The sequence below is a fragment of the Ursus maritimus genome, unplaced genomic scaffold (assembly GCF_017311325.1).
Source record: "Ursus maritimus isolate PB19 unplaced genomic scaffold, ASM1731132v1 scaffold_17, whole genome shotgun sequence".
Taxonomy (NCBI): domain Eukaryota; kingdom Metazoa; phylum Chordata; class Mammalia; order Carnivora; family Ursidae; genus Ursus; species Ursus maritimus.
In genome coordinates, this window is record NW_024424119.1 from 33,389,169 (window position 1) to 33,413,042 (window position 23,874).

A 23,874-nucleotide genomic window follows, 5' to 3' on the forward strand; every position below is an offset into this window, starting at 1 on the left:
TATTAGTCAGCCTTAAAAATGAAGGAAATCTTGCCAAATGCGACAACATGGATAAATTTTGAGAACCTTATGCTAAGTGAAATAAACTGGTCATAAAGGACAAATACTCTCTGAGTCCATGATGAATCTAAAATAGTCAATCTCATAGAAGCAGAGAGTAGAATGGTGGTTGCTAAGGGGTTGACGGGAAGAGTAAATGGGGAGTTATTACTCCACAGGTAAAATTTCAGATATTCAAAATGAGTAAGTTCTAGTAATCTGTGGTATGACATTGGTCCTATAGCTAATGATATGGTGGTGTACACATAGAATTTTGTCAAGAAGGGTTAGATCTCATGTTAAATGTTCTTACTACAATAATGAAGATGTGATACACACACACACACACACACACACACACACACACACTGGAATATTACTCCACCATAAAGAAGAATGAAATCTTGCCATTTGCAAAGACATGGATGGAGCTAGAGAATATAATGCTAAGTGAAATCAGTCAGAGAAAGACAAATATCCTGTGATTTCACGCATATGTGTAATTTAAGAAACAAAACAAGCATAGGTGGAAAAGAGAGGAAAACCAAGAAACAGACTCTTTAACCATAGAGAACAAACATGGTTACCAGAAGGGAGGTGGGTGGGAGGATGGGGGAAATAGGTGATGGAGATTAAGGAGTACACTTGTTGTGATAAGCACTGGGTGTTGTATGTAAGTGTTGAATCACTAAATTATACACCTGAAATTAATATTGCACTGTATATTAACTGGAATGCAAGAAAAAATTTTAAAGATGTAAAAAATAAATACACACAAAACAAAACAAAACAAAAAATACCTTTCTGAAGTGGCCAACAGCACCCAGACAATGAATGGGGGCAGCCAACACTTGTAAGAACAAACAGCACTAGGTGAGTTTCCCTTTTAGTGATTTTAAGGTAAGGAAAGGACAAAGTCACCATTACTACAGGATAACTAAAATTCAGATGGAAGGGGCGCCTGGGTGGCACAGTGGTTAAGCGTCTGCCTTCGGCTCAGGGCGTGATCCCGGCGTTATGGGATCGAGCCCCACATCAGGCTCCTGCGCTATGAGCCTGCTTCTTCCTCTCCCACTCCCCCTGCCTGTGTTCCCTCTCTCACTGGCTGTCTCTATCTCTGTCAAATAAATAAATAAAATCTTTAAAAAAAATAAAATAAAATTCAGATGGAAAACACAATCTCATTGACTTGAAGAAACAAGAAGAGAGTTTGGGAAGATCACAGCAGCTAAAAATTTAGAAGAAAAGAGACAGTTAAAGAATGGGAGCCCCAGATTTCTGCATAAGCTCTGCCCAAATACTGGCTGATCCCTAAACTATACATAAAGAGCTAAGCCTTAAATACCTGAGCAGAGATTACAGTGTCTGCCCACCTCAGAGAAGGCAAGTTTGAAATCTGAGTACTGCAAAATCACTGCCCACTAAAACAAAACACCAATACTTGTGGCAAATTCAATATCCAGGGACACCTGGGTGGCTCAGTTGGTTAAGCAGCTGCCTTCGGCTCAGATCATGATCCCAGGGTTCTGGGATCAAGTCCCATATCGGGCTCCTTGCTCAGCAGGGAGCCTGCTTCTCCCTCTGCCTGCTGTTCCCCATTGCTTGTACGCTCTTGCTCTCTCTCTCTAACAAATAATAAAATCTTTAAAAAAAAAATTCAATGTCCAAAAAGAGTTGCAGAGAGTTCTATTCTAACAAGCTCTGAAACTTTGCTACTCCCTCCATCAAGAGGTAGAGTCTTTTTCATTTTTTTATGTACCCCCACAACACGGAGTGAATATATTTGGCATCAAACTTTAGCAAAGGTCCTGGCACATATTTGAATCTTAAAATATGAATAGAATTATGTTCTTCTAACTAAGGCCTACACAGTTCTGGAGTGCTGGAAGAACAGAAGTGTATATAGAGTTAAAACACTAAAACCTGGAAGTACACAGCAGGGTCAAGGGCCAGAAAGTTGTTAGGAACTAAGTGAAGTTGAAGGGACATTTGGGAAGCAATGGTAGGCTGTGCATCCCTTTTCCTCACACGGAATAAAATGAAGGGAATCTGCTCCCAGTCCTCCAACCTTGTCATCCCTTCTAAAAGCCAAGAAAGTGAAAAATCACTGAGATTCTAGAAAAAAAAACTGTTTAATTTCCACTTCTTACATATTTTTCCTATTTATCAATTAAAGATATTACGAAATTCATTAAAACCGCCTAAAATAGGAAATACATAAACTATATTGTTAATTAATAAAAAAAATAATAAATCAAGAAATGTGGCATGATCTGATGTACATAAATATAGTAAATGAATAGATAATATGTCAAAATATTAGTATTTGTTCTATAATTATGAATGACTCATTTCTCCCTTTGGATTTTCTGGACTTCTCAAATTTTATACTGAGTATATAATATCCATATAATCAGGGAAGTAAAATTTAGAGAAAAATTATTGTTTATTAAGTTAAGTATAATCAGTTCTTGAAACATCATCCCTAATGTACCTAAAAGTTACTACCTTCTATATTATTAAAGAAATCACTTCTGGGATTACAAAGTCTCTTAGAAGAAAACAAAGGAGGATTTAAATTGGTTACCAGAACCACTGGTGGGGCCCCTGGAAATAAATATTTAGGGCCCAGAGGTAGGAAAGTACTTATGTGACATATTAATTTACTATTGCATGTACATTTATAACATGATGCTTTTCCCTCTCCCTCACCACTACTAATAGTTGTGTGTGATTATGGAATACTCGGCATAGGTTATAGTTGGCTTTAGCTCTAAAAAGAAAACTAAGAAGTCAATTCATTGAGGAAGAGCAGCAAATTGTCACAAGAAGTTAGTGAAACACTGATGAAAAACAAAGGAGAGTGTTTTCCTTGCTTTGAAACTGAAATCCCAATTAGCCATGCTATCTACTGTAGATAGAGAAGATGAAAATCCTTTAATGAAGATTTAATGGGGAACATTAGGACAAAGGTGAGAAGAGGTATTTCCAGAAAGGAAAAGGTGAATGGAAACTGGGAATTATGAATAATTTATTTTATTTTAAAAGTGCTGAATAAGACAATGCAAAAATTAAGGAATTATTGGATGAAGAAAATATCATGGATATACATGAACATCATTTTAGATGTCAGTTTCCCTTACCATGGAAAATGAAAGAATACCATCCTAGGCATTTAGAGTAACTAACTTGTGCTACGCATTATCAATCTATCCCAGTGACTTTCAAGTATGTTACATTAATCCGCAAAACAACTCTAAAAATAGGTATCATCACCCCATTTTAAATGACACATCATGCTGTGAGATAATGTTTTGCACAAGATTTACAGACCCAATATGCCAAAGAGCCAAGATTGAAGTTTAGGTCCTTCAAGCCAAGTACTTTCCAATAACACGTAGTGTGTCTCTTCAGCAGCAGCTAAGGGGACACAGGAGTAAGAGGACTGGGACATAGTAGGCTTCCAGAGACAGAGGGCTATGCACTGTACTATATAGCCCTACAGATGGTCAGAGCACGAAGAGGATGAGCTGGGTGAATTAATCCCAGCAGAGAGCCCAGCTCATTGAAGCTCCCAGCAACAAAGAAGTGTTCTTTGTTTCCACACAGAAATGAAAATGAGAAAACCCAGGATAATTCTCAACACCATATAGGAAATGAAAAGAAGCCTTGCTCTAACTATAGCACTATTGCTCATTATCGGCAACTCTGAGGCTGCTCTCTATTTGGATAAGCACTGGAGATCTAGCACCAGGGATGTCTGATATCATGAAGAATATGTTGTTTCATAAACAGGAGGGGAAACTAGCTGAAGCAGGAGCTGAACACAATAGCGCATTTGGTTTCCTTCTGAGGGGAATGAGGCACAGCCTGTTTCAAAGAGGTTCTTCAAGTTAAAATCAGGAAGTCTGGGTGAGTACATGTGCTTTACAAGCTTCCACTCTTTTCCCTTGGTAAACATGGGGAAAAGGGTGAATGCTTCGTGATCCAAGTCCTCAAGCAGAGTTTGCTTTCCTTCTACAGGTGATCTCTGAAGACAGGCATCAATCTAAGGACAGACCGTTTGGAGAGAGACTGACAAAAAACAGCCAGGAAAGAAACTGAAAATTTACTTCTTTTCGTAGAAATAAAGCAGCTGAGGTAATAGTAATCACTAATATCCCCCACACTCCTCACATTGGGTCTCTCCTCTGTCTTATCTTTTCACCATGTGATATACTTGGGTGCCTCATAAGGTACATCCTATCTATACTGCCCACCTGGACCATTCTAACTGGTAACCTCGAGAATCCTATTCCAAGAATTGGAACTGTTTCAGTGTGTCTGCTCAGGGTGCATATATTTGTGAAGTGATTGCTTGAAATCAAAACATTAAACGGCCTTAAGTCAGTCTGTGTAATAAATCAACAGAAAATTTCTCTCCAATATCCATTAACTGTTCTTACCCTTTCTTGGGTATTAATGAAAACTGAGGACAGAATTCCTTAAATCCTTGCCACAGTTTCCTTAAAAGGAATACTTTAAAATACTTCTGATTTTTTGTTATTATTTAATTCCAGAATAGTTAACATAGTGTTCTATTAGTTTCAGGGGTGCAATATAGTGAGTCAACAATTCTATACATTACTCAGTGCTCATGATATTACTCTTTTATCCCCATCACCTATGTCACCCACCCCTCCTCCTACCTCCCCTATGGTAACCATCAGTTTGTTCTCCATAGTTAAGAGTCTATATCTTGGTTTTTCTTTTTTATTTTCCTTTGCTTATTTGTTTTGTTGCTTAAGTTCCACATTTGAGTGAGAGCATATGGTATTTGTCTTTCTCTGACTTCTCACTCAGCACTATACTCTATAGCTCTATCCATGTTGTTGCAAATGTCAAGATTTCATTCTTTCTTGACTGAAAAATACTCCTCTGTGTGTGTGTGTGTGTGTGTGTGTGTGTGTGTGTCTCACATCTTCTTTATCCATTCATCTATCAGTGGGCACTTGGGCTGCTTCAATAATTTGGCTATTGTAAATAATGCTGCAATAAACATAGGGGTGCATGTATCCCTTTGAATTAGTATTTTTTTATTTTGGGGGGTAAATACCCAGTAGTGTAATTACTGGATTATAGGATAGTTCTATTTTTAATTTTTTCAGGAAGTTCTTACTGTTTTCCGCAGTGGCTGCACCAGTTTGCATTCCCACCAACAGTGCATGAGGGTTCATTTTTCTCCAATCCTTGACAACACTTATTTTTTATTTTTATTTTATAATTTTTTTTTATTTTAGCCATTCTGACTGGTATGAGGTAATATCTCATTGTGGTTTAGATTTGCATTCCCCTCCTGATGAGTGATGTTGAGCATTCTTTCATGTGTCTGTTGGCCATCTGGATGTCTTCTTTGGAGAAATGTCTGTTCACATCTTCTCATTTTTAAATTGTATAATTTTAGGAGTGTTGAGTTGTCTAGGTTCTTTATATATTTTGGATACTAACCCTTTATTGGATATGCCATTTCCAAATATCTTCTCCCATTTGGTAGATTTTTATTTAGTTTTGCTGATTGCTTCCTTCACTGTGGAAAAGCTTTTAATTTTGTTGTACTCACAAATGTTTGTTTTTATTTCCCTTGCCTTAGGAGACATATCTAAAAAAATGTTGCTACAGCTGATGTCACAGAAATTACTGCCTGTTCTCTCTTCTAGAATTTTTATGGTTTCCTGTCTCACATTTAGATTTTTAATCTATTTGGGGGTTATTTTCATGTATGGTATAAAAAAAAGTGGTCCAGTTTCATTCTTTTGCATGTAGCTGTACAGTTTTTCCAACCGGACTTTGGTTAAGTTTATTCCATTTGTTGAAGAGAATTTTTCCCATTGCATATTCTTTCATGCTTTGTCAAAGACTGATTAACCATATATTTATGGGTGCACTTCTGGGTTTTCTATTCTGTTCTATTGATTTATGTATCTATTTTTGTGCTGGTACTGTACTGTCTTGATGACTACAGCTTGTAAAAAATAACCTTAAGTCCGGAATTCTGATGCGACCAGCTTTGCTTGCTTTCTTTTCTTTTTCTTTCTTTCTTTCTTTCTTTCTTTCTTTCTTTTTTTTTTTTCCAATGTTGCTTTGGCTATTCAGGGTCTTTTGCAGTTTCATACAAATTTTAGGATTGTTTGTTCCAGCTCTGTGAAAAATGCTGTTGGTATTTTGATAGGGATTGCATTAAATATGTATATCACTTTGGGTAGTATAGACATTTTAACAATATTTGTTCTTCCAATCCATGAGCATGGAATGTCTTCCCATTTCTTTGTGTCATCTTCGATTTCTTTCATCAGTGTTTTATAGTTTCCAGAGTATAGGTCTTTCACCTCTTTGGTTAAGTTTATTCCTAGGTATTTTATTATTTTTGGTGCAATTGTAAATGGGATTTTCTTAATTTCTCTTTCTGGTGCCTCATTATTAGTGTATAGAAATGCAACAGATTTCTGTATACTGATTTTGTATCCTGTGACTTTACTGAATTCATTTCACAATTCTAGTAGTTTTTGGTAGAGTCTTTAGGGTTTTCTGAATACAGTATCATGTCATCTGCAAAAAGTGAAAGTTTTACTTGCTCTTTACCAATTTGGATGCCTTTTATTTTTTGTCGTCTAATTGCCTTGGTTACGACTTCAAGTACTGTATGAATAAAAGTGTTAAGAGCGGACATTCTTGTCTTGTTCCTGACCTTAGGGGAAAAGTTCTGTTTTTCCCCATCAGGGATGATGTTAGCTGTGGGTTTTTCATAAGTGGCCTCTTCTATGTTGAGATATGTTCCCTCTACACCTACTTTGTTGAGGGTTTTTATCATGAATGGATGTTTACTTTGTCAAATGCTTTTTCTACATCTGCTGAAATGATCATATGGTTTTTATCCTTTCTTGTATTGATGTGATATATCACACTGATTGTTTTGTGACTATTGAAACACCCTTGCATCCTGGGAATAAATTCCACTTGATTGTGGTGAATGGTTTTTTTAATGTATTTTTTGGATTCAGTTGGCTAGTATATTGTTGAAGATTTTTAAAATACTTCTGACTTCTACAGTCATATAATATATATTCTTCATGTTATGAAAATTTAGAGAATGAGGGAAAATTTGGGAAATGAAGAAAAATTAAGAATATTAATAATGCTTCCAAATGTATTTCAGAGAAAACTAGTTAACATTTTGCTGTGGCTTTTTTTCAGCCACATATATACAAATTATAATCACTTATAGTGCCCTGAAATTTCCTATTTTAATGTAACATTATACCATGAGCATTTTCCTTTCCCTTTACTCCTCTCCAAGATTACAATTTTTATTGGTTGTATAACATATGAAGGTATGTCATCTCATGAATATGGAATGACCCATGATCAACACAAATCAGACTTCCAGCAACCTAAAAGAAAAAAAATTGCTGCAACTGTTCAAATGCTGATTGAAATTGAAACATGAAAGGACATGCAATAATATATCAATAAATAAATATCATTTATTTCTCTTACTATTTCTATTCAGTGGATCATTCAGAAGAAAAAAATGTTAAATAATAATAATAGTGCTAATACCAATCTTTGACAATTTTTACAAATACACTCCAGAGTTTCGCCATTTTGAATTATGTGACCCAATGATCTGATAGAGATGATCTTTATTATATTAATTATGTATCCTCCCATATCTAGATTTCTAAGAGATTTTACTAAGAATGTGTACAGTATTTTATCAAATGTTTTCTGGCATGTTATTAGATGAACATGTGTTCTGATTTTTTGCCTATTTGTTTAGTGTATTATATTGATAGATTTTCAGGTATGAATTTGGAATTTCATTAATTCATGAAATAAAGTATATCACTTTAGTATACAGTTTGGATGTACTTTATTTATGATTCTTATATATATGCATAAATAATATTGATCGTAGTTTTCTTCTATCCTTGACAATTTGGATCAATAGGCTATTTTAGTTTGATATAATGTTTTTGTAAAATGTTCCATATTTTTTCCACATTGAAACATGTCATACTGCACAGACATTGTTCTTGGAAAACAAACAATTTTTAGCAATTTTAAGCAATATTTTAAGCTTGAAACAAGCTTAAAATTACTCTCATAAGCATTCTGCATCCAGCTTCTATTTTCAAAAACAAGTTCTCATAATGGGATCTCTATTATCTATGATAGTATACTAGGCAGAGTTTGAGCTGTATAGATGAATAAATGAAGGAGTCTATGAGAGACATTAAGTACAGAGTGCTACGACAGTCCTGACAAGGGGCATCCTCCTCAAAACAGGAGGTGAGATTGTTTTCCTAGAAAAGATGATGTCTAAGTTAGGAGGGGTCCTTCTAGCTTAAGAAAGCAACATGTACAAATCATAAGGAAGAAGGGAGCCTAGGTGGCTCAGTCGATTAAGCGTCTGCCTTCCCCTCAGGTCATGATCCCAATCCTGTGATTAAGCCCCTAGCTGGGCTCCCTCCTCAGTGGGGAGCCTGCTTCTCCCTCTTCCTCTACTCCTCCCCCCTTCTCATGCTCACTCACAAGTTCTCTCTCTCAAATAAATAAATAAAATCTTTAAATTTAAAAAATGCATAAGGAAGAGTACTATGGGAGACTGAAAGAAATAGCCGGCCTCTGCAGAGCAGTTAGGGTGTTAGTGGTGCCTCCAGAATTTCTACAGAAGAATCAAGGGGTAACAATGTGATTGGTGGAGGAGCTGGAGGACTTTTCTTGAAGTTGTTTTGCATAGGAAGCACACTGTTTTACACGGATGATACTTTCCTGTTAAAATGTTTTTTGTATGGTTGCTGATGAAGATCATGAGGAAACAAAACCTCCCTTGACACCACCATAGGAGAAGAAATGGCAAAAGTGAAAGCAAAGGTAACTGGCGAAGTTCAGATAGGCCCACCTGGCATGTTGATTCAGTGGTTCTGGTAAACTCACTGTTTCTGTTTTCTCTTGTTTTGACCTAAATTCTGAGAAGTGGCTTTCCTCATCTGGTACCTTTTTTGAACAGAGAGAAAGCCATTCCTCCTTCTTCTTTGTGTGTGTGTGTGTATATATATTAAATATATATATATATTTAATATTACTATATTACATAGGGTAAATATAATTACATATTATGTATATGCCATGTTGGAACCACCTACTATTATAGATGCCTAACAGATTTTACCTACATTGATTCTAATGACAACTTAACGAATAATTATTGTTTTTTCCCAGCTTACTATGAGCTGAGATCCTGAAAAAAGGAAGTTTACTAAAGTTATATCCAGGTTAAATGATATGGTGCTAGATCTACATAATCTTTTAGAGACCAGCTTCATCAGAAAACAGCTCTAATTTAAAATTTTCCATTAATAAAGACACCCTTACATATCTACATCTGAAAGCAGTTTGTCCTAAATTTTATTTGGCACTTTCCAGTAGAATTTTTGGAGTATTAATAGCCTTGACTATGTTACTGTGTAATCCTCAGATGTTTTGGATTTCTCAAAGCCTTACTACCATCCATCACCAATAAAATAAATACCACATCCCTCCTCTTTTGATTCCTAGGAGTGTTTCAGGATAAATCAAATACAATATTGGAAGTAAAGATGTACTAAAAATCTACATTATAAATTTAAATTTCCCTGAGTCTCGTCCTTTTCCAAACACTGAAAGTAACATGGAACACATGAAGATGGGGAATTACTCGCCTGTGACCGAATTCATTCTGGTGGGATTTTCCAAATACCCAGTGCTCCAGTTTTTTCTTTTCATGCTCTGCCTCATCATGTATGTGATAATTCTGCTGGGAAACAGCCTCCTCATTATCATCAGCATACTGGATTCTCGCCTCCACACCCCCATGTACTTCTTCCTTGGGAACCTCTCGTTCCTGGACATCTGTTATACATCATCGACCATTCCTCCAATGCTCATCATATTTAGCTCTGAGACAAAATCCATCTCCTTCATTGGCTGTGCTCTGCAGATGGTTGTCTCCCTTGGGCTGGGTTGCACTGAGTGTGTTCTCCTGGCTGTGATGGCCTATGATCGGTACGTGGCCATCTGCAAACCACTGAGGTACTCCATCATCATGAACAGAGTGCTTTATGTGCACATGGCTGCTTGGTCCTGGATCATAGGCTATCTGACCTCCCTATTGCAAACAGTCATGACAATGATATTGCCGTTTTGTGGGAATAACGTTATCGACCATATTACCTGTGAGTTACTGGCCCTTCTTAAACTCATCTGCTCAGATATCACCATCAATGTGATTATCATGACAATGGTAAGTATTATTATACTGGTGATTCCCCTACTGTTAATTTTCATCTCTTATGTTTTTATCCTCTCTTCCATCCTGAGAATTAACTCTGCTGAAGGGAGAAAGAAAGCTTTTTCTACCTGTTCAGCCCACCTGACTGTGGTTATATTATTCTATGGTTCAGCCCTTTTCATGTACATGAAGCCCAAGTCAAAGGACACAAACACTTCTGATGAGATCATCGGGCTGTTTTATGGAGTGATAACCCCGATGTTAAACCCCATCATCTACAGTTTGAGGAATAAAGAAGTGAATGAAGCCATGAAGAAAGTTCTGAGGAGACACCTGCATTTATTGAAATCATGAAAGGCTTTAAGACATGTGATATCCTAAATGGGTAAATAGATCTTGTCTTTTTTTTTAATTCAATTAACTAACATATGCATTATTTGTTTCAGATGTAGAGGTTAGTGATTCATCAGTCTTACACAATACCCAGTGTTCATTACATCATGTGCACTCCTTAATGCCCATCACCCAGTTACACCATCCCCTCACCACTCACCTCTAGCAACTCTCAGTTTGTTTCCTATGATTAAGAGTCTCTTACGGTTTGTCTCTCTCACTGACTTTGTCTTGTTTTATTTTTTCCTCTCTTCCCCTATGATCCAATGTTTTGTTTCTTAAATTCCACATATGAGTGAGATTGTATGATATTTGTCTTTCTCTGACCAACTTATTTCGCTTAGCATAATACCCTCTAGTTCCATCCACATCATTGCAAATGGTAAGATTTCATTTTTTGATAGCTAAGTAGTATTCCATTGTATGGAATCTTCTTTATCCATTCATCTGTCAATGGACATCAAGGCTCTTTCCATAGTTTGGCTATTGTGGACATCGCTGCTATAAACATTGGGATGAGGCGCCCCTTCAGGTCACTACTTTTGTATCATTGGGGTAAATACCCAGTAGTGCAATTACTGGGTCGTAGGGCAGCTCTATTTTCAACTTTTTGAGGAACCTCCATACTGTTTTCCAGAGTGGCTGCACCAGCTTGCCTTCCCACCAACAATATAAGAGGGTTCCCCTTTCTTTGCATCCTTGCCAAATCTGTTGTTTCCTGACTTGTTAATTTTAGCCATCCTGACAGGTGTGATGTGGTATCTCATAGTGCTGTTGATTTGTATTTCCCTGATGCTGAATGATGCTGAGCATTTTTTCATGTGTCTGTTGGCCATTAGATGTCTTCTTAGGAGGAATGTCTGTTCATGTCTCCTGCCCATTTCTTGATTGAATTATTCCGTAGGTGTTGAGTTTATTAATTACTTAGTAGATTTTAGATACTAGCCCTTTATCAGATCTGTCATTTGCAAATATCTTCTCCCAATCTGTGGGTTGTCTTTTGGTTTTGTCGACTGTTCCCTTTGCTGTGCAAAAGCTTTTTATCTTGATGAAGTCCCAATAGTTCATTTTTGCTTTGTTTCCCTTGCTTTTGGAGACATGTTGAGCAAGAAGTTGCTGTGGCCAAGATCACAGGGGTTGCTGCCTGCGTTCTCTACAATTTTGGTGTATTCCTATCTCACATTTAGATCTTTCACCCATTTGAGTCTATTTTTGTGTATGGTGTTAGGAAATGGTCCAGTTTCACTCTTCTGCATGCGGCTGTCCAATTTTCCCAACACCATTTGTTGAAGATACTGTCTCCCCGCCCCCCCCGCCATTGGATATTCTTGCCTGCTTTGTCAAAGATTAGTTGACCATAGAGTTGAGGGTCCATTTCTGGGTTCTCTATTCTGTTCCATTAATCTATGTATCTATTTTTGTGCCAGTACCATACTATCTTGATGCTTACAGCTTTGTAATAGATCTCGAAGTCTGGCATTGTGATGCCACCAGCTTTGGTTTTCTTTTTCAACATTCCTCTGGCTATTTGGGGTCTTTTCTGGGTCTCTACAAATGTTGGGATTATTTGTTACAGTCTGTGAAAAAAGTTGATGGTATTTTGATAGGGATTGCATGGAATGTGGAGATTGCTCTAGGTAGCATAGACATTTTAACAATCTTTGTTCTTGCAATTCATGAGCACAGGGATGTTTTTCCATTTCTTTGTGTCTCCTCATTTTTTTCATGAGTGTTCTATAGTTTCATAAGTATAGATCCTTGGGGGCGCCTGGGTGGCACAGCGGTTAAAGCGTCTGCCTTCGGCTCAGGGCGTGATCCCGGCGTTCCGGGTTCGAGCCCCACGTCAGGCTCCTCCTCTATGGGCCTGCTTCTTCCTCTCCCACTCCCCCTGCTTGTGTTCCCTCTCTCACTGGCTGTCTCTATCTCTGTCAAATAAATAAATAAATAAATAAAAATCTTTATAAGTATAGATCCTTGGCTTCTTTGGTTAGATGTATTCCTAGGTATCTTATGGTTTTGGGTGCAGTCGTACATGGGACTGACTCTTTAATTTCTCTTTCTTTTGTCTCATTGTTAGTGTATGGAAATGCAACTGATACATGTGCATTGATTTTATATCCTGCCACTTTGCTGAATTCCTGTATGAGTTCTAGCAATTTTGGGATGGATTCTTTTGGGTTTTCCACAGAGTATCATGTCATCTACAAAAAGTGAGAGTTTGACTTCTTTGCCAGTTTGATGCCTTTTATTTCTTTTTGTTGTCTGATTGCTGAGGCTAGAACTTCTAGTACTATGTTGAACAGCAGTGGTTAGAGTGGACATCCCTGCCATGTTCCTGATTTAGGGGAAAGCTCTCAGTTTTTCCCCATTGAGAATGATATTCACTGTGGGCTTTTCGTATATGGCTTTTATGATACTGAGGTATGGTCCGTCTATCCCTACGCTGTGAGGAGTTTTAATCAAGAAAGTATGCTATACTTTGTCAAATGCTTTTTCTGCATCTATTGAGAGGATCATATGGTTCTTGCCCTTTCTTTTATTTATGTAGTGTATCACACTGATTTGTGGATGTCGAATCACCCTTGCAGCCCAGGAATAAATCCCACTTAGTCGTGGTGAATAATTCTTTTAACGTACAGTTGGATTCTTTTGGCTAGTATCTTGGTGAGAATTTTTGCATCCATGTTCATCAAGGATATTGGTCTGTAATTCTCCTTCTTGGTGGGGTCTTTGTCTGGTTTTGGGATCAAGGTAACACTGGCCTCACAGAAAGAGTCTGCAAGTTTTCCTTCCATTTCTATTTTCTGAAACAGCTTCAGAAGAATAGGTATTAACTCGTCTTTAAATGTTTGGTAGAATCCCCCTGGGAAGCCATCCGGCCCTGGACTCTTGTTTTTTGGGAGATTTTTTTATTACTACTTCAATTTCCTTGCTGGTTTTGGTTTTCAGGCTGTTCAGGTTTTCAATTTCTTCCTGTTTCAGTTTTGGTAGTTTATGTGTCTTTAGGAATGCATCCATTTCTTCCAGATTGCCTAATTTGTTGGCACACCGTTGCTCATAATGTGTTCTTATAATTGCTTGTATTTCTTTGGTGTTGGCTGTGATCTCTCTTCTTTCATTCATGATTTTCTTTATTTGGGCCCTTTCTCTTTTCTTTTTGATAAGTCTGGCCAGGGGTTTATTGATCTTATTAATTCTTTCAAGAACTACTTCCTAGTATTATTGATCTGTTCTACTGTTCTTTTGGTTTCTATTTCATTGATTTCTGCTCTAATCTTTATTAATTCTCTTCTCCTGCTGGGTTTAGGCTTTATTTGCTGTTCTTTCTCCATCTCCTTTAGGTGTAAGGTTAGGTTGTGCATTTAAGGACTTTCTTATTTCTTAAGAAAGGCTTGTATTTGCTATATACTTCCCTCTTAGAACTGCCTTTGATGTATTCCAAAGGTTTTGAACAGTTGTGTTTTCATTTTCATTTCTTTCTATGATTTTTAAAAATTCTTCTTTAATATCCTGGTTGACCCATTCATTCTTTAGTAGGATACTCTTTAGCCTCCATGTATTTGAGCTCTTTCCAAATTTCCTCTTGTGATTGAGTTCCAGTTTCCAAGCATTGCAGTCTGAAAATATGCAGGGAATGATCCTAATCGTTTGGTACTGGCGGAGACCTGATTTGTGACCCAGTATGTGACCTATTCTGGAGAATGTTCCATGTGCACTTGAGAAGAATGCGAATTTTGTTGCTTTAGGATGGAATGCTCTGAATAGATCTGTGAAGTCCATCTGGTCCAGTGTGTCATTCAAAGCCATTGTTTCCTCGTTGATCTTCTGCTTAGATGATCTGTCCATTGCAGTGAGTGGGATGTTAAAATCCCCTACTATTATTGTATTCTTATCAATGTGTTTCTTTAATTTTGTTATTAATTGGTTTATATAATTGGCTGCTTCCATGTTAGGGGAATAAATATTTACAATTGTTAGAACTTCTCATTAGACCCTTTAATTTTGATATAGTATCCTTCCTCATCTCTTATTACAGTCTTTGGTTTAAAATCTCATTTGTCTGATATAAGGACTGCCACTCAAGCTTTCTTTTGATGTCCATTAGCATGATAAATGATTTTCTACCCCCTTACTTTCAATCTAGAGGTGTCTTTGGGTCTAAAATTAATCTTTTGCAGACAGCACATTGATGGGTCTTACTTTTTTATACAATCTTATACCTAATGTCTTTTGATTGGGGCATTTAGCCCATTTGCATTTAGAGTAACTATTGAGAGATATTAATTTAGTGCCATTGTATTACCTGTAAAGTCACTTTTTGTGTATATTGTCTCTGTTCCTTTCTGGTCTATGTTACTTTGGGGCTCTCTCTTCGCTTAAAGAATCCCCTTTAATATTTCTTGCAGGGCTGGTTTAGCGATCACAAATTCTTTTAGTTTCTGTTTGTCCTGGAAGCTTTTTATCTCTCCTTCTATTTTGAATGACAGCCTTGCTGGATAAAGTATTCTTGGCTGCATATTTTTCTCAGGCAGTCCTTTCTGGCCTGCCAGGTCCCTGTAGATAGGTCTGCTGCCAGTCTAATGTTTCTACCCTTGAAGGTTACAGACCTCTTGTCCCAAGCTCCTCTCAGAATTTTCTCTTTGTCTCTGAGGTTTGCAAGTTTCACTATTTTACATCAGGGTGTTGACCTATTTTTATTGATTTTGAGGAGGGTTCTCTGTGCCTCCTGGACTCAGATGCCTGTTTCCTTCCCCAGATTAGGGAAGTTCTCCACTATAATTTGCTCCAATATACCTTCTGCCCCTCTCTCCCTTTCCTCTTCTTCTGGGATACCAGTTATTCTAATATTGTTTCACTTTATGGTATCATTTATCTCTCAAATTCTTCCCTCATGATCCAGTAGTTATCTCTTTTTCTCAGCTTCTTTATTCTCCATTATTTTGTCTTCTATATCACTAATTCTTCCTTCTGCTTCATTTATCTTCTAAAAGTTCTGATTTTGCACTCCACTGCTGTATCACTTTCCGGTAGCTGGCTTACAGGTCTCCTACTCCTACTCCTCTGCCATCTTGGACTCCTCCCCCCTAGTCTCCAGATTTTGTCTTTTGTATTCCAAGATGAATATATAAAACCTACTGTCATGATAGCTTGTATATTTACAAAACCAAATATGGGACTCCCACTCTTTTCAGCATAAAATGCTCATGTAAATCTTCTAAATAATGCCTATCTGCTGGGTTTCCAGCTCTAAGCAGGTCTGCTCATTGTTCCCATGAAGGTCATGATACTGTTCATCAAAATGAATCAATCTTTCATTCTCAATCTCTCTCTCTCCTCCCTTTCTTTTCCCACTTCCCCTCTTCTCTCTCCTCCATATATTTCCTTTCTTCTTCCTTCTCTTTTCTTTCTCTCCTTTCTCAGTGTCTTTGAAGTGGATATCTGTTGTTTTTGTTATGCAACATCCTGCATAATAATGCTATAGAATTTATAGACCTGAACAATATGTAGAAAAATTATGTATATTTTTCTTTAGGAGACCAACAGTCCCCAACTCTCAGTTCATATTGTACAGGGTGGGGATGTCCCAACCCTCTGAAAACAGGGGTAAGCATGGAAATAGGACTTGCCAAAGATGAATTAACTTTTTTTAAGTTTATTCCTTTAATCATAGTGATTGGTATGGTTTATTAAGTGACCTGAATCAGGCTAATCAGACACAATCCTAAAAGTGCTGCCCTGGTGTCAGAAAAAAAAAAAATTATTCTTTCTGTAATGATCTCTAAATGGTTAGAATTATAAACCTAGAGCTCCTGCTGGTCTTCCTTGTCAAAATGTGGGACAGACTGAGAAAGAAAGTAGAGCAGAGATAGAGAATATGCCTAAGGATGCCATTCTAACTCTTGAAACCAACAATGACTAAAATCAGACACACCTCTGTATAACTTATTTATATGAATCAAATTATTTTCTGTAAGACTAATTTTAATTAGCCTTTACCACTTATATCCATATAAATCCTAATTACTATATCCTCTTGCCTCACATCCCCCTCCATCTAGTTACAGAGGTCATAGTCAAACTCAGAAACAGAGAATGGGATGGTGGTTACCAGGGCATGGAGGGAGAAGAAATCAGGAAGGTATTAGTCAAAGGGTACAAAGTTTTGGTTAGACAAGATGAATAAGTTCTAGAGACCTACTGTACAACATAGTACCAACAGTTAACAATACTTTAAATTATTGTTTACTTTAAATTTTTCTAAGAGGGTAGATTTTATGTTAAGTGTTCTTATTAATAAATAAGAGGGTAGGAAGAAACTTTTGGAGGTGACAGGCAGGTTTGTGGCACACAATGTAATGAAGGTGTTATGAGTGTACACTCACCTCCAAGCTCTCATGTTGTATACATTAATTATGTACACCTATTTGAATGTGCAAAATAATTGAAAACCCAGGGGAGAAAAAAGGATTTTACTTTAAACAATAAAGAGTACATACTAAAGTTCTAATAAGGATAAAACTAATCAATGGTATTAAAATATCAGAAAGGTAGCTACTTTGGCAGAGTTGAGACAGGGAAAGACTGGAAGAGGCATTAGGGAACTCTTCTAAGGTTATACTAATGTTCTTTATCTTGATAGTTTAGATGACACAGCTGTATGCATTTGACAAAACAGTACATTTTACTTGTTTGTGCATTTATATAAACTTTAAATAGAAATAAAAACTGCAACTAAAAACTTAATTCTAGTTAACAATAAACTCATTAATGATATGTATACTGAGGGAGAAGTGTATTAAAGTCTGCAAAGTGCTTTGAAATGCATAAAATGTAAGATAGATTGAGAAATATAGAGAAGAATAGATCATAGATACAGTAAGTAAGTATAGTAAAATATTAATGGTAGGGATGCCTGGGTAGCTCAGTGGTTAAGTGTCTGCCTTTGGCTCAGATCATGATCCCAGGGTCCTAGGATCGAGTCCTGCATCAGGCTCCTTGCTCGGAGGGGAGCCTGCTTCTCCCTCTGCTTCCTTCTGTCTGCCACTCCCTCTGCCTGCCAACTCCCCCTACTTGTACTCTGTGTGTATGTCTCTCTCTCTGACAAATAAATAGAATCTTTTTTAAAAAATCTTAATTATCTAGTCAGTGGATAAATGAGTGTTCACTTTAAAATTCTTTCAATCCTTCCTTATGGTTGAAAATTTTCATAATAAAACGTTGGAAAAATTTTACACAAAACTTATCAGGGGCATAGCTCTTGAATGAATGATACAATATAGATGCCTACTGATTCAAAGATAGAGAACAAATTAAACATGATGTCCTTATAAGTTCCCTTAAATTTCATTTAGGAAAAAATAATACTACTTTAAAAAGGCAAAATTTGTTAGCAGGTTATTTATAACTCTTACAAGAGAGAAATTTAAAACAAATTTTAACAGTCCCTGTGAAACTTAATTTTCTATATGATCTGTAGTCAGAGTTTTAATTGTTATCCCTAGGGGATAGAGAGAATGAAAGGACAGGGAAGAAAAGAAATATATCAGAAATTTATAAAACTCAGAATCAAAGATAATGAGAAAAAAGAAAAAAACAGCAAACTTCTTTGGCAGGATGTTTTGTCTGCATGATTATTTCTCCTGTTTTTAGCTACTTCTAAGGGACTACTAGTTCCCCAGTGCATGTCAGATTGTATAGACCCTAACAAAAGGAATTTGGTTCTACAGCCTTTACTCTTTAATTCCTCTTCTTCCATACCCTAACTAAGTCCATAAAGAGGTTTTTGAAAATGGCATTCCTCTGTACCAAAGTTTCTCAGTCTTGGCACTATTGATATTCTGGCCTGGGTAATGTCCCATCATGGAAAGCTATCCTATACATTATACGATGTTTAGCAGTACCCCTTGCCTCTACACATTAGATGCCAGCAGCACTGCCCTCCCTCCCCTCACCCTCTCAAACGTGACAGCCAATAGTGTCTCTGGAATCTACCACAGGTCTCAAAGGGGCAAAATCACCACAGTTGAAAACTGCTATACATCCACAAGAAAAATTATCTCTAAATCTTATAACACTGCTAAACATTGTAACATTCTTAAAACAACCAAGTTGTATAAACACTCACATTTCCCAGAGCCATTTCTAAACTGAAACTTGAATAAATATTAAGAGGTTGAAGTTCCACTCAAACAATGTAAACTATAAACTGGATGAAAAATGAACTTTTTTCCCTTATGCTACTGATATTTTCACACCAGGTGTAGAAGGAATAATGACTATAAATATCAGAAATTAAAGATTAGAGATAATATAACATAAATAGTAGTAGCATTTTAATAAAGATTCAACTGAGTATATATGCTAAAAGCATAAGTTTGTTTCTAAAAGGGAATGAGACTTTGGTCAACATTATAAAGACTACTGGTATTAGTGATGAAGGGATTACTGAATACAAATTTTATTTCTCTGATCCAAAGTTTCAAATTTCAAAGCATTATTTTTTCTTTTGAGTATGCCATGCAGTCTAGATTTTATGTTATAATTAGTAGGCACACTTATATCTCAAATTCTAACACATGTAAAAAGTATATTTAAATCCATATTTAACAGATCTGTAATAATTTTTAAAATAAGGCCAATAATTTTGTAAAATCAGTATTTGATAAACGTATATACATGTTTATATTAAAGAAGTTATAAGGGTAAAGTCAGTGCCCAATAGGCAACCATGGATGTTAGTCAAGAATGGCATGATGCCATTACTGAGAATATTCACTGTTATTTAAAACTAATGTAAAACAGACTTCTCTTAATGGAGTATATGCCATCAATGAGAAAAAAAGCCCAAAGAAATGGAATAATATCTTCAAATTGTTCATAGAAAATAACTAAAAACCTTAGTCTGCACCAAACTAAACTACCTTTCCAGAGAAAAGGCAAAATAAAGATACTTTTAGACAAAGACTGAGAGATCTTACCGCATGTAGCACCACCCCACAGAGAAAAAATTATATTCAATTGAAAGGTGTGGAATGAAAAAAATCATAGTAAACAAAGAAATTAGTAGATATGTAGGTAAATCCAAATTGTCCCTAGTTTCTTAAAAAAAAAAAAAAGCAACAATTTGAGGAACTTAAATACAAAGTAAAAATGACATTTTAAACATCAACAACATGGAAGATAATTGAGGAATCAAAAATCAAAGATAAACATTTTAAAGTCCTTATACTACTCAGAAGGATTGCAGAGATATTAAGTAGAGACTATGTTAAGTTAAACAAGCATCATTAAAAAGGTAAGGGAACTCATAAAAACAACAGAAATAAGATACAGAACTTCCAAATTTGTTAATAAAAGACAGCAAAGAAAATTTCATCAATTCAATAGAAGGCATGAAAATTATTCAAAAAAAGGAGAAAGAGAATTTCAAAAGCATAGCAGATTAAAAACAAACACCAAATGAGGATAAAAAAATCAAAAGCATAAGTATTCACATTAAACGTTACAAAGGCCCTGGTTGGAAGGTGTCAACTAATATTGTGCAGAATGACATACACCTGTTTTCTAGTGTGAAACTTCACCTTTCATCCCAGCAGAAAATGCAACTAACTCAGTGATTTTCTATCTACAAGAGAAATTCCTAAAATGTAAATAGAAAGTTGGAAATTAACATGATGGGAAAAGATGCACCATATCAACACCAACAAAAGTAAGCTGCTGTTTCTATTAAATCAGGCTAGAAGGACCCTGAGACAGAAAGCATTACCAGAGAATATATCAGAAAGAAAAAATAGTCCTGAAACTTATCTGTCTTACCACACAGCTTCAATATAAACACATATGGATACTGACAGAATTACAAGAAAAAGATAAATCTACAATAAAAAAGAGATAATTCAATATCTGCCTTAAACTAATAAGTGAAGCAATAAAACACATACACACACACACACTTATATGAAACTTTGAATTAAGATAGGAGAGGATATTTTTAAATCCAAATGAAATATATGAAAACTAACACATTAGGAAAGGAAGCAAGTCTCAATAAACACCAGAGTAATATTCAAATCTCAACTCCAGCCACAATAAAAAAACATTAGAAATAAATATTGAAAATATAATCACCCCCAAAATGTCTTTTGAATCTGAAATTAGAAAACATGTTATTAAATAATAGGTTAAAAATAGATTCTGATAAAAATTCTAAAATATTTTAAATTAAATAATAAAATTAATATAAAATATCAAATTGTTAAAAGACACAATAGAAAATCCAAGTAAATTGTGAAGCTCTATACTGTTCATGTTAGGAAATTTAAAAATAAATATATTCATTTGCCCCAATTTTTAAAAATTCAGTGTCATTCCAAACAAAATGAAATAGGATTTTTACATTTGCCAAGTTGATCCTAAAATTCATGGAAGAATGAAGAGCCAAGAATAGCCAAAACTATGCTGTAGAATAAGAAATTCAGACTCATTATACGAGACATCAAGAATGATCATAAAGCTACAGTACATCAGATAGTGTGGTATTGGTTCAGGTAAAGACAAGTCTATCAAACGAACAGAGCAGAGAATCCAGAAATACCTTAACTATATATGGAAGTTAATTTATATCCCAAATGAAGTGGCATTTGATATAAAATAGCATTATTAATCAGGAGAAAATGGATGAACTATTAAATAAACGGTGCCCGGGTACTGAACTAATTATACTGAAAAAATATTAAAACTCTACCCCACACTGTACCCAAAATAAATTTGAGAAAAATTAAATACCTAAATTAAAAAAATAAAACAAAATCCACAACTATATAACATCCAAGGAAAAATGAACCACATGCTATATAATTGAAACAGAACTGATTGCTCCTCTTTTAAAATTATGTGTTTCATCCCCTTATTTCATGGTGTAATTATTCTAGATGAGCTGAAGTCTCCTTGCTAAAGTGAGTGTTCTCCTAACTAAAGCCTATACAATTGTGGAAGTGCTGGAAGAAGATAAATGTAGGGAGAATTAAAATACTAAAACCTGGGGGTGCCTGGGTTGTTCAGTCATTAAGCATCTGCCTTTGGCTCAGTACCTGATCCCAAGGTCCTGGGATCGAGTCCCGCATCAGGCGCCCTCCTCCGCTGGGAGCCTGCTTCTTCTTTTCCCACTCCCCCTGCTTGTGTTGCCTGTGTCTCTCTTTAAAAAAAAAAAAAAAAAAAAAAAAAAAAAAAAAAAAGAACAGACAGCGAAGGAAGCTCTGTTTCTGGTCCTCCAACACTGTTATTACCTTCAAAAAGCCAAAAAGAAAAAAAAAGTGGAAAACTGCTAAGAATCTAACAGGAAACAATTTCATTTCCACTTGTTTCATGTGTTCCCCTTCCATCTGTGCACTATATAAAAAACTATGATATTCATTAAAAATGTCTAATAAAATAACTATATATATTTAAGCATCAAGTTTTAAAGCAGGAAATGCGCTGTGCTCTCAAGTTTTCACTATATTCAGTACATACATAAAAATAACCAAAATACCAACAGTTATATCTGAAATTAGGGTGACTTTCATTTTATCCATTAGGCTTTTCTTTATTTCCCAAATTTTCCACAGTGAATAGGTATCATTTCTATAATTAGGGGAAAAATTAACTCAAAGAGGAAAGAAAATTGCTTTTTAATAAGTAAGGTACAATTAAAGTCTTTTGGACATTATCTCTAATGTATCTAAAAGTTATTATCTTCAGCAAGATTTACGGGTTCAACTTTAAATCACTTCTGGGATTAGAGAGTCTCTTAGAAGAAAACAAAGGAGTATTTAATTAAATTGGCTACCAGAGCCACTGGTGTGCCCTCTGGAATGTTTAGGGCCTAGAGGTTAGAGTACTTTTGTGGCAGCTTGACTGACTATTGACACAAATTTATAACATGAATCTCCATTGGGGATGAAAGCTTTATTTTTGATCTGCCCCCTTACAACTAGCAGGCACCTGAACTGTGGGATACTTGCTTGTGGGTTCTAATAGAATGACTACAGCTCTTAGAGAAGATAGTTAAGATTCTAACAAATCTAAGTAGGAATAGCAACAGTAACTTTTGTATGTAGTCAGAAAAAGTTAGTGAAACACTGGGGAAAAGGAATGCTGAATAGAGGGATCCATGCTTGTGTCTAAAATGGCTTCTTTGTTTTGAAGACTGTAGTCCCAATAAACCATGGTATCTATCGTGAATGGAGAATTAGAGGATCCTACGCTGATGCATAAATGAGGTAGACTTAAGCAGAGTTGGGAAGAGTTTTTTTTTTTTAGAAAAGAGAAGATAAGGGAGTTAGGAATTCTAAACCATTTATTTTATTTGAAAAGTTTTTAATAAAACAATGAAAATCTTGGGAAAGAGGAATTGGTGGGTGAAGAAAGTATCTTGGATACTTATGGACATCACTTTAAATTAGTTGTTTCTCTTTACCATGGAAAATGAAAAATCGTAGCCTGGGAGTTCAGATTAAACTAACACGTATTGTGCACTCCCTCCGTACCAAGATCTTTCAAGTACATCATGTTAATTCTTACAATGACTCTACAAAATAAGTACTGTTACCCCATTTTATATCATGCTCATGTTAAGTGTCTTACTCAAGGTTTGTATGGTTATTACGCCCCAGAGCCAAGACTGTATTTTAGGTCCCTGACTCTAAGACAACTGTTCTTTCAATTAAAATAGAACTTACTTGCAATAAGAAGAAAAGTGCAAGAGGACTTGGAACACAGTAGGCTTCCATGGCACAGCCCTAGAAATTATTAGATTGCATGTTCTAATCAACCCCAGAAGGGAGTCTACAGGTCAGACAGAGGCTCCTACAAGATAAGAGCTTAAAGCTTCAGCTGTGCTACCAGCAACGAAGAACTGCATTTGGTATCCACACAGCAATGTTAGTAAAGCACAAAACAAAACCAGAACTCAGGATAATTTTCAAGATCATACTGAAAAAGGATAAGAGGACCTATTTCTAACTCACCCAGTACTGCTTATTTATCAACACCTTTTAAAGTTCCCAGAGGGCCATTTACTTGGACAAGCATTAAGGATCTCCTGCCAGAGATGTTGTATTATACAGAACAAAAGTGCTTTATAAACAGTAGGA

At 35.9% G+C, this 23,874-nt stretch overlaps 1 protein-coding gene across 1 annotated transcript; it reads left to right on the plus strand.

The window, feature by feature from the left end:
* The first annotated feature begins 9,581 nt into the window (after positions 1–9,581).
* On the plus strand, positions 9,582–10,694 carry LOC103678640 (olfactory receptor 13D1-like). Its single transcript, XM_008708032.2, is given in 2 exon segments — positions 9,582–10,672; positions 10,674–10,694. Coding segments are annotated over 2 exon segments (945 nt in total). The 5' UTR covers positions 9,582–9,748.
* The last annotated feature ends 13,180 nt before the right edge of the window (positions 10,695–23,874 follow it).